Below are 12,271 nucleotides of genomic sequence, written 5' to 3' on the forward strand. Positions count from 1 at the left end.
ATGTCAGCTTTACGGAGTGAAGCCAAAACACGAGAGGCATCTTTTAGCCCAAAAGGGAATCTGTGAGTTAAGGTGAACTCAGGTACAATTGCATAATAAGGCTAACAACCATACAAATAAAGTAATTAAGGACTACAATGCAGTCTCGGTCATGGAGGAAAGTGAAAAAACTACACGGTGCTGCACAAATGTAACTCCTGAAACTCTCTGTCCCGGCTCTAGTTCCCATAGTGTTTCGTGCAGGACATTACCCGGGAAGCAGCAGCAAGGTGCTTCTTTCTGATCGTCTCCAGCTCGCTCTGCGAGTATTTGAGCCGCGTATGAGTTCCGTGCACAAGGGTCTGTATTTGTTTCAGATCTGCTTCCTTGCGAAGCATCTTCAATAAATCCTAAAGCAAAAGAGAAATATGATGAGAACACTTTACAGTAGAAAAGCACTTTCGTAAGCCATAATTCACTGACTTTTTGCATAGGGCCACATCCACACTCCATCTTCCCTTCTTCCGGGCAGTTAAGCACACAGGCCGTCTGGGGCAACCGAGGTGCCGTACAGCAGCCGCAAAACCCAACACACTCCCTAACAGGAAACAGGCATGAGAATGGGGGAACGGGGCGTGTGTGTTCCAACCAAGCACATACATGGGACCATATGATGCTGGGCGCCTGGTTTTTCGTGCACCCTCGCCTTTCTGCTCGCCTTGTCCACACCCTGTCCCTTCACCCACTCAACCCAATTAGCTCCCTAGCGTGTGTGCTTCTGTATTTTTACTCCAAGTCTTTACGCAAATACACACACAAACATACCCACCTATAGATATCTTTTCAGTCTTGTTTTGCAAATTCAGAATCACACTGAACATACTTTTCTGCCTTTTTTCTTTCCTTCAGTTACAAAAGTCAACTGATAAAGCTCTAAATTCACTCTTGAATAGCTGCCTATTATCTGAGTGAGACCGTACCAAAATTACTCAAGTATGCCCTACATGATAGGCATTTACTTTGTTTCCGGGTTTTTGCCACCGCAAACAATGCTGCAACAACATGCTTGTATGTATGCCCTGAAGTACTGGTGTTTTCATTTCCATGCGATACATTCCCCGCGGTACGACGGATGGGTCAAAGTTATTCATATTTTTAGTGGCTGGGGCTGATTGCTTTCCCCGATGCTGTAACAATTCACATTTCTATAAATAATGTATGAGCTCATGCTTTTTACATCTTCACGAGCATATGCATTTTTTCCAAGTCTTTCGTTAGGAATGAAGTAATTTTATTTTATTTTTATGTTATTTACTTATTAAATTTTATTTATTTATTTTTAGAGAGGGGAAGGGAAGGAGAAAGAGAGGGAGAGAAACATCAATGTGTGGTTGCCTCTCACGTGGCCCCTACTAGGGACCTGGCCTGCAACCCAGGCATGTGCCCTGACTGGGAATCGAACCAGTGACCCTTTGGTTGGAAGCCTGAGCTCAGTCCACTGAGCTACACTAGCCAAGGCTGAATGAAGTAATTTTAATTTAATTAGTATTTCCCTGAGTACTATATTCTATTTTGAGCATTTTTTCATGTTTACTAGGCCTTACAGATTTCTTCTTTTTTTGAACTGCCTAGTTCTATCCTTTGCTCAGATGTGTCTCCATGTCTTCTTTTGTTTTAAAAATTGTATTTTTAAAGATTTTTTTTGTTTAGTTTAGACAGAGGGGAAGGGAAGGACAAAGAGAAGGTAAGAAACATCAATGTGTGATTGCCTTTCACATGCCCCTACTGGGGACCTGGCCTGCAACCCCGGCATGTGCCCTGACTGGGAATTGAACCAATGACCCTTTAGTTCTCAGGCCGGCACTCAATCCACTGAGCCACACCAGCCAGGGCTAAAAATTATATTTTATTGGTTATGTTATTACAGTTGTCCCACCCCCCCCCCCCCCGCCCCGCCATTACTCCCCTACCCAGCACTCCTGGCTCCCTCAGGCAATCCCCATATCATTGTTCATGTCCATGGGTCACGTGTAAGTTCTCTGGATACTCCACTTCCTGTACTGCGCTCCACATCCCCGTGGCTACTCTGTAACGACCCATCTGTACTTCTCAGTCCCCTCGTCTCTTCACCCATTTCCCCACACCCCCCTTCCATCTGGCAACCATCGAAATGCTCTTCCTGCCCATCATTCTCTTCTTGTTTGCTTAGTTTGTTTTAGATTGTGCTGTTGATAGATATGTATTTATTGCCAATTTATTGTTCGTAGTTTTGATCTTTTTGTTAAATAAATCCCTTTAACATTTCATATAATAGTGGTTTGGTGATGATGAGCTCCTTCAGTTTTTCCTTGTCTGGGAAGCTCTTTCTCTGCCCTGCGATGGTAAATGACAGCTTTGCTGGGTGGGTCACTCTTGGCCGTAAGTTCCTATGCTTCATGAATTTGAATATTTCTGGCCAGTCCCTTCTAACCTGCAGAGTTGCTTTTGAGAAAGCAGCTGACAGTCTTACGGTAATTCCCTTGTAGGTAACTATCCGCTTTTCCCTTGCTGCTTTTAACTCTCTATCTTTAACTGCTTGCCTGAGTTTACACTGTTAGTATGTGGCAGAACCAGCATTCGAGCTCAGGTAGTGCTGCTACCAAATTTACATTCTTAGCTACATTGTTATTTTCCCTCTCTAAATAATGTTTAATGTTGCATCATTTGTAGTAGCAAAAACTGAAATGACAAAATTATTGAAGATTAATTAAATTTTAAAAATCTACACAATGAAATACCAGGCAGGATTCATTACAAATAAAGTGCTTTTCTGTATGGCAACATAAAAACATGTCCATATTATGACACCAGTGAAAAAGCTTGTTGCAGACACTATGTCAAAAGTCTTTTATAAAGCAAACAGGTAACGTAACACATATAGTTGCATGTACAGAGAAAACTTCCAAAGGTTAAGCATCAGATTGCTTAGTAAATATCGCTGAGATGTAGCATGGGTAAGGTATTTTTATTTTTTACTTTATTCCACTTTGCATTATTTAAGTTCTTAAAAAACTATAGGCATGGTACATCACAAAAAATTAGTTTAAAAAACAATTATTCTACAACTTTTACAACATGGATTTACCTTTAATTCTTGCATTAGTCGGGTTCTTCTCTCTCTCAAATTCTTTAACTCTTTCTCATCCCAGCATCGAGCCTTGTATTTTAAGTCACTTGAACCTCCAGAAATCACCCCCGATTTTAAAAATAATGTTCCATCAAGAGCTACTGTCTGGAAAATCAAAAGTATTTTACCTTGGGGAAATGTACACAAAGAAGATAAACTAGAACATAATAAGGCAGTTTTACAGCTGAGAATTTGTAGATGAGAAACACCACACCATATTTAATAAAATGTCTAGCATATGAAAAGACACAAACCAATAAACCACAAACACAAACCCTGTTTTGCTAAGGCCCAAAGCAATCCTAGGCACCAACTTAGAAATTAAAAAGGCTCAAAATAAATTGTGTATTAGTTCCACACATATTCAATATTGAGAAGAAAAAACTGAGAATCGTTGTATTTAACATGAAATACTTTGCATTATATAATCTTATATTTTGAAGAATTTGATACCCCATGTCTATGACCTACTATGAAAACAGCCCTAGCAACTCCAGGATACCCAAAACATCATGTTCTCCAAGGTGGACATGAACTGGGACCAAGGACAAAAATTTAAATGGAGTCAAAGGTATAAAATAAAAAGAATGTGTAATAAGTATGTTATCTTAAATAATAAAAATGAGATATATTTAAAAAATAGTTTGAAGTTATAGTCCTAAGTAACATATACTTTATGGAATAAATAAAAGCAATTCTCAATGTTTTGCAAATGCTTCTAGTTAAAGCAGATGGACACCACTTTTGGAGAACCAGAACCATGTAATATGAGCTCATTTTTTAAAAAGCCAACAAATAGGAGTCTCATTGAATCCTCGATTCCTTCATTCAGACCAACATCCCCTGTGTGACTGCCACGACTGAGACATTCTTCACTGCAGTGACAGAGAGTGAAACACGGCACTGGCCCCCAGGGACCTGTGCCGGCAGGAAAAAGAGACTCGTGAACATATCGTGACGGTGTGAGTGACGAGCAGACAGAAGTACGCCCAGGAGAGCGCAGGCTGGGGAGGGTCTAACGCAGCCCGGAGCGCCACAGAGGGCTCCCTGGGGAGGGCAGGCTTGCGTCGTGTCCTACTGGAACTGAACCAGTGACATTCAACAGAAAGCTCGGTTTACTCCTCTCGTGTGATTTCAGAAGGAAGGTTCCGGGGTCTGCACGGGCTCCCCAGGTAACGCAGACTCGTGTAGCACAGGTCTAAGGGCCTTAGCATGCGGGCGTCTCCTCAAGGGAGGCAGGCGTTTTGTTTTATGTGAGGCCGTGGGAGCGCCCTCCCCTCCCAGGTGTCAGCTCGGCAGTGAGTTCGCTCCCCAGGTCTGAACTGGCCAAAATATCATTTTGTGATGTGACCTGCAGTGTGTGAGTAGAGAAAATTCTAACATGGGACATCAGGTCTAGGAAAAGATAGGAAGTCCGTGAAAAACCAAAAGCACGAACTGAAGACAGGCACCTGTGGAACTGTGGCGTCTATCCCACCGCTGTATGCGCCCCAGGGCACAGAAAACCCCTGCAGTGGCACAGCAGTAATGGGAGGAAGATAAAGTTCCTGTCATATACTTCAGACACAAATGACAAAGCTGATTAAAATTCTGAAGTGATGATAAGAACAAGATATGGCCTACGGGGGTAAGACTTCTTACCATGAGCAGCTATAAACCATTAATTTTTGTTGAATGAAGCAAGGATTAAGTACCATTTTATCTTTATGTGGCTTTTTAAAAATGATCCCACAAATCTTCAAAAATCAATTTTACAAATATACATAAATAAATTTTAAAATAGTTAATTAGGTAGCAAAATAAGATATGTTAGTAGCTCACTTATTATACCTGCTTAAAGTTCATCTGTAGAAATCAATGACAGTGATTACTAAGACTGTGATCACACTGTCATTAAGGTCATTTCTGACTGAAGTACTAAAATATGTGAGAAGTTAATCATGTTAGACAGTCAATACATTTAAAACTAAAAACTACTATCTTTCATACTAATAGCCTGTTTTGTGTTAACTTGCAATTCTGTACATTCCAGATCAAATATTTTAATTCACTAATAAATAAAAAACCGACCACCACTTTTTGAGTTTTTTTGCGAGGCACTGGAATAGTATTCTGAATGTTATTATTTAATTTAGCCTGTACAATTCTATGAATAGGCACTACTATTTCTCCAAATTTTGGAGGAAAAAGTAAAATTAGAGGCTTAGAAACTTACTAAGTAGCATCACTGACCTTACGTCACAGCTTATGCCCTGGGCGCTATCTGAACTTCATCACAGGTGCAGTAATTTTCTTGAGAGATTAATAGTTAGTAACCTCACTTTCAATTATGCCATTTCTGTCACTTCAAATGTGTTAAAACCGTGAATGTGTAGAAGGAGAGGTGGGATCTCTATGAAGCCATGGAAGAATTAACCCAGAACGTAAAGTAAGCACCTAAAATCTTTCCTGATATTCAGAAAACATATGTACTATATATTTAAATGCAGGGCATATTGAGATTCAGAAGAACGTTTCATGCATGTAAATAAAAAATAAGTTAACTGCTTTGAGGGTATCATTACAATAAATCTAATTTTCAAAATATAATGTACGATATTAGAAAATACTACAGGAGTTAATTTTTTAAAAACCCAACTGAATATTATAAAAAGTACTGAAACCATAGCCATCTTAGGTTGTATATGAGTTTTCCTTACTAAAGAGAGTCATATAACCTCTTGTATAAATGTCTGCATGTATAATATGTTAGTCTTACACAGACTGCTTCAGATTATCCAAGAGCACCACCCCAGCGTCTCACCTTCCGTCTCTCGGGCCCGCCGAACGCAATATGCCGCGCCTCCTCCACGGTCTCGCAGACAAGGCCGTTGCCACACACAAACTGGATCACTTTCTTCAGCTGAGGAAACTGAGTCTTTATGACGTCAATCACCATTTTACAGCCTTTAATCTCCCGTAACCTTTCATTAATTGGCTTGACCTAAAGGTTTAAAAAATACTTAATATATTAGATACACTGAAATAAAAAACCAAATAGTACATTCTTTCTCAAAAAATACACATAAACATGACAGCAAGAGACTAATTAATAGCATACACTTATATACAATAAAGGTGTGACAAGAACCTGATGAACCATATCCCACCACTGGCTTGTGTACTGTTCTTTAAAAATACATTTCACCAAAAGCCAGAAGACCGCATTTCCAGATTCGACTCCGTCACTAACTACCCGGGACAAAGCGATGCACAAGAAGTGCCCCGCACTCTCCAAGCCATAGTCTAGTCAGAGGGGATGCCGTTTCCACGCGCCAGGGGAGGGGCACAGCCCTGGGCGCTCGGAAGCTTGCTGCGGGCTTGACTGACAAGGAAAGCCTTCACGTCTCCTTTGCCGGGACTTTCAAGTTGTATCCATAACTAGATCAAAAAAGTATCACCAATGCATTACCAAAAACCAGTAAGTATGATCTCCTTTTTGTAAAACAAAACAAAGCAGAAACCCTATACGAGGGGGGACCCAAAAAACTGGAATTTCTTTATAAAAAATTGTGTTTATTCTTACATGTTTCAACTTCAGTGACCTTCCAAGTACTCTATATTTGGTGTAGTACGCCTATGGAGACATTTTCCTCTGCTCAGAACGTTTTTTTTAACTCATCGATTTTGATGCCTTTTAGTGCTTCTGCCACTTTTTGTTTCACCTCTTCCACATCAGCAAAACATTTCCCTTTCAGGACTTTTTCCATCCAGGGAAACAAAAAAAAAAGTTGCTCATGGCAAGACTGGGACAGTAGGGCATAGAGGTCATGCCATTTCTGGTCAAAAACTGCTGAACACTCAGCAGGGTGTGGGCAGGTGCGCTGGCAAACCCCCCATCATGAAATGGGCAAATGTACCGAAAAAGTCTTAAAAAAAAATCACTGAAGCCGAACGCAGCCTCTCACAATGCCACTTGGTGCACCGATACAGACGGGTTCCCAGAACCCTCCCCCAGTGGGGAGGCCTGTACTACAAGGGGCCTGCCCTCCAAAAGATAATTCCATTTTTGTGGGGGGCTGCCCCTTGTATACACCCCAAATGTGTACATATACAATACACCTGGGAATATATATTTATAAATTTGTATGTTACAACTAAGGAATTGGGCATTGAGAAGGGATGGGGACAGTTCCTTTACGTTTTATAACTTTCTGTATCAGATGTCTAGAAAATGAGGGCGCCTTGAAAAACATCTTAAGCATGAAATACGTAAAGCAGGATTTTGACAGGCAGATGAATTAGGTCAAGCAGTTTCAGCGGCAGGGCGTATAGGCAATGATGCGGAAGCACAAAGGTCAGTCCGGACCGCCGGTGCCCAGCTAGCGTCGGCTGAGCGCGCCCCCGTGCCGGCACTGCGCTAGGCGCTCTCCGTGTAGTGGCTCCCTGCGATAATCGTACAGGCAGGGCACGGGCTGCTTCCTCCACAGATGCAGAACGTGCAGCTCAAGAAAAATTAAGACGAATTAGGGAGAACGCACTAGAAGCAGGGCTGAGATTCGTACTCGGGTCGGGCCGAGTCCAGGGCACGTGCCCTTGACCGCTATGCACATGGCCTTCAGGGCAGGGCCCGAGGGCAGGGCCAGCAGAACAATTTCTTCAGTAGCCAAGAAAAAAATCGCTGAGGGACAGCAATCTCGATACCGATCCGGTTCCTGCCTTGGGAATTTAGGATCCGGAGGCCTCTCAATGCACACTCCGGGGCTCCGCAGCAGCCTGCTCCGCCAAGAGCAGTTGCTGGATCACACAGTTACAAGTGAGACTCTGGGTTGGCGTTTCACCAACGGACCATCTCCACACTTTGCTACTGGATGAGAGTATGGCTGGCCAGTAGGCTAGAGCAACGCCCTCAACGTCATTAAGGGAGGATTACGGCAAAAGCAGACATGGGAGAAATGATACGAAGACAAAAAAGATGGCGCACGCTCGGTACTATTCCCAGCCTGCCGGCACATTAACACCGGCCATCTGCATGACGGACAGACAGACCGGCATCCGCGCTGCGGTACTTCTCAACCCCTGAACCACAGTTTTAGGCAATAAAGACATCCTTTAAAAGACAAGATTTTATCACTAAGTACTAAACATAAGTTCCTTACATCAAGGTAATCTAGAGCAAGGAATGTCTCAGGTTCAGCTCTTTCCTCCTTCAGAAATCGGATACAATCTCTTGCCACCTTCTCAGAGGTTACAACGATGGCGACCATGTACTGGCCAAAGAGCTTCGTGACAGCCAGCTGGTACTTCTTATGAATAGGGTGACACAGGTCAAGCAGTCTTCCAAACTTGGCAGGTTTCAGGAAAGGAGAGAACAGCAAACACATTCGTGAAGAACATACAGTTCGTTCATTGTCCTCTAGTATAACAAAACAGCACAAACTATAAACTACTTTTATAAAATTATAAACATCAGAATGTAACAGTCTCACTCGATTGGATATAGGTTTTACTATGAAATGTCCATTCAGGTGGTCACACTTCGTTTAAGAAAAGAGTAATGGGGGGGATTAGCCTTGCCAAGGTATTAAAATATTTTTACAAAGCTACAATCACTAAATTCATCCATTCCCTTAATTACTAAGTGAGAATCCATGAGGACCCCGTTCCACCACCGCATGCGGACCCTGAGCTAGACACTGGGTGAGCGTCACAGATGCGTTCTCGTCTCACGGAGCTGTCAGTCTAGGGAGGGACAGTCAGCTGATCACACACACACACACACACACACACACACGTGCGAAACTGAAGGACCCCGGACAGTGCTGGGGAGCAGCGAGCTCTGCAAGCGTGCGTGCGGGACCAGGACGAGCTGAGACGTCAGGGAGGGCCTCCCACAAACACGTGCTATCTGAGGTCTGACGAACCGTCTCGAGTTCATCAGACGGAAATTCAAGAAGTTTCCTTAAAAGTGTCAGAATGTCCACAGTCCCGCATCAATGCTCCCTAGGCGGTCTGAAGATTCAGCTTTACATTTCAGACTTTTTTTCATTTGCTCTGTTCTACTTCGGGAATACCATTTTTAAAGTGATCGATCATTTTTGTTAATATTTATTATCCTGCTTTGTCTTTTCTTCTCCGTTCACCTGCAATTGTAGGGGCCCCCATTATCTGTGGTGTGGCTTTCCGTGGTGTCAGTCACTGTGGTCAACCATGGTCTAAAAATATTAAATGGAAAGTTCCAGAAATAAATGACTCAACAGACAAGTCCCAAGTTTCACATTGTGCCCTGAGTGTGGTGACGAACTTCATTCCATCCCTTCGGGGACACGAACCGCCCCTTTGTCCCGCGGCCTCGCACTGCACATGCTCCCCATTAGTCACCCAACAGCCACCGTGGCTTTCGGAGGGACGGTGGCGGGGTGTCGTGCTTGTCTTCGGGTCACCCTTATTTCGCTTAACAACAGCCCCCCCAGCACAAGAGCAGTGGCGCTGGCAGCTCAGATGTGCCCGAGAAGCTGGACAGTGCTCCTTTAGGTGAAAAGGCAAGAAGTCCGGACTCAATAAGGAAAGGCGAAAACCGCATGCCGAAACTGCTAAGATCCAGAGTAAGAACAAATCTCCTCCAGGTGAAACTGTGCAGGAGAAAATACAATCATGCTAGTGTTACTGCCACACCACCCAAGTTCCAGCCACAGTGCACAAGGACTTGATAAAGAAGGAAAAGGCACCCAACTTGAAAATGAAATACACGAACTGAAAAAACACGTCCCATACATATATACATACATACGCACGCATGCCCCTGCACACGCACAGGGCTCAGCACCGTCTGCAGTCCCAGCCGCCCGCCGGCACACGGGAACGGACCCCGCGGACAAGGGGCGCCGCCGTAACTCCAGTCTCACCGCCAGGTCAGCCCTTCGATTTGGGGCTGTGGTGCCCCGCTCTTGCTACTTGCAATTTATCAGTTCAGCAGTGTTTACCCTGATGTGTTTTCTTGGCTCTACATTTTGCTTTTATGGGGGATTTTGTTCTGTAACCTTCCAGATGAGGCTCTTTGACTTTTAATGCTTTTAAAATCATTCTCTCTCATGCCCTGGCAGGGTGCATCAGTTGGTTGGAGTGTTGTCCAGTACACCAAAAGGTTGTGGGTTCCATCCCCCGTATGGGATGCAGCTTCGATGGTTCTCTCTCTCTAAAATTAATAAACTTATCTTGGAATGTGGGTTTTTAAAAATCATTCTTTCTTGTGCTGGCTGGTATAGCTCAGTGGATTGTGCGCTGGCTTCTGAACGAAAGGGTCACTGGTTCGATTCCTAGTCAGGGCACATGCCTAGGTTGCAGGCCAGGTCCCCAGTAGGGGGCGTGCAAGAGGCAACCACACATAGATGTTTCTCTCCCTCTCTTTCTCCTTCCCTTTCCCTCTCTCTAAAAATAAATAAAATCTTTTAAAAAAATCATTCTTTTTCTTTATTATTATATGTACCTACAGCTGCCATATCTGTGCTTTTCACCATGCTTACATTTAATGTGGGCATCTCTGTTCAGACCTTTTATTTGCTGTGACGGACACATTTTGATTGCCTCGCCTAGAACTGAGATGGTTATTTCCTCTGAACAACAGCTGGTGAACTAAGTACTTCCTGTTTATCCTCTAAGTATTTGCTGACCTATTTGTCACCTACGGGCTCGGAGGGCAGGGGCAAGTGAGAGCTGCGCCTGGGCTGTGCACACGCTTTGCTCGAATTCTGGAGTTCGGCTCTTTCCTCTGAGTTTTAATCAGTGTTCCATACTGAGGTTCCTCTACCCTGGGGAAGAGGACAAGTCCCGTTTGGGGGGAAGGCTTTGAACTGGCCTCTCACCTTAATGAGGAGTCCTAGAGCCATCCCTTCTATCTAAGATCATCGGGGGTTCACATTACCTGACTCAATCGTTTTTTAAGCAATGCAACAATACATATGAAATTCCTTCTTGCTACATTAAGGCATACTAGGTGGGATTTCTCAGGAATTAATAAATTTATCAGTTTGCTTTTTGCAGAGATAAAAATAAGCTTATAAATGCTTTAAATGGCTATCATTGATAAACCCACAAATAAGTGCTGGCAAGGATGTGGAGAAAGGGGAACCTTGGAGCACTGCTGGTGGGAACACAGATCGGCACAGTCATTGTGGAAAAGAGTATAGAGTTTCCTCAAAAAGTAGAAAATGGAATTCCCTTATGACCCAGCAATTCCACTTTTGGAAATATATCTAAACACACCCAAAACACTGATTCCAAAGAACACATGCAGCCCCACGTTCACTGAAGCACTATTTACAGTGGCCAAGATCTGGAAGCAGCCCAAGTGTCCACCAGCAGCCAAGTGGGTAAAAAAAGCTGTGGTACATTTCCAGAATGAACTACTACTCGGCAATTAAAAAGAAGGGAACTTTAGCTTTTGTGACAGCATGGATGGCCCTAGAGGGTATTATACTAAGTGAGATAAGCCAAAGAAAGACAAATACCATATGCTTTCACTTGTATGTGGAATCTAATGAACAAAATAACCAAACAAAACAGAAACAGACCCCACGACACAGAGAGCAGATGGACAGCTGTCAGAGGGGGGAGGCTCGGGGCTGGGTGAGAGAGGCGAAAGGATTAAGCAAAAAGAGAAAAAAAAACTCCCAGACACAGACAACAGCATGGTGATTTGACAGCAAGAGGGAAAGGGGGCGGGGGCGGGTGGGAGAAAGTGTAAGGGGGTAAAGGGCGATGGAAGAAGACTAGACTTTGGATGGTGAGCGCACAGCGCATTGTGCAGACAAGGGTTGTGGAACTGTACACGTGAAACCTACATAATTTTATTTACCAATGTAACCCCAATAATTTCAATTAAAAATAAATGGTTTAAAATGCTAACCTTCAATCTTTTAAATCCTGGACTATTACCATTTTCTGAAGTTTATGGCATTAGATGTGTGGGTCCCTTTCCTTGTTTGATTGTTGAACTAATTTTTAAAAGATTTTATTTATTTATTTTTAGAGAGAGGGGAAGGGCAGGAGAGAGGGAGAGAAACATTGATTGGTTGCCTCTCACACACTCCCAACTGGGGACCTGCCCTGCAACCCAGGCACGTGCCCTGACTGGGAATCGAACTAGTG

At 43.3% G+C, this 12,271-nt stretch overlaps 1 protein-coding gene across 1 annotated transcript in view; it reads right to left on the reverse strand.

The window, feature by feature from the left end:
- SMC1B (structural maintenance of chromosomes 1B) overlaps positions 1-12,271 on the reverse strand; it is a 53,950-nt gene that overhangs the window by 24,814 nt on the left and 16,865 nt on the right. The window contains exons 10-13 of the mRNA XM_036019744.1: positions 8,284-8,469; positions 5,949-6,128; positions 3,104-3,250; positions 252-389 (exon numbers count right to left, since the gene is read on the reverse strand). Coding sequence (XP_035875637.1) covers positions 252-389; positions 3,104-3,250; positions 5,949-6,128; positions 8,284-8,469 — 651 coding nt within the window. The remainder of the gene's footprint in view (positions 1-251; positions 390-3,103; positions 3,251-5,948; positions 6,129-8,283; positions 8,470-12,271) is intronic.

Source organism: Phyllostomus discolor, chromosome 2 (assembly GCF_004126475.2).
Source record: "Phyllostomus discolor isolate MPI-MPIP mPhyDis1 chromosome 2, mPhyDis1.pri.v3, whole genome shotgun sequence".
Taxonomy (NCBI): Eukaryota; Metazoa; Chordata; class Mammalia; order Chiroptera; family Phyllostomidae; genus Phyllostomus; species Phyllostomus discolor.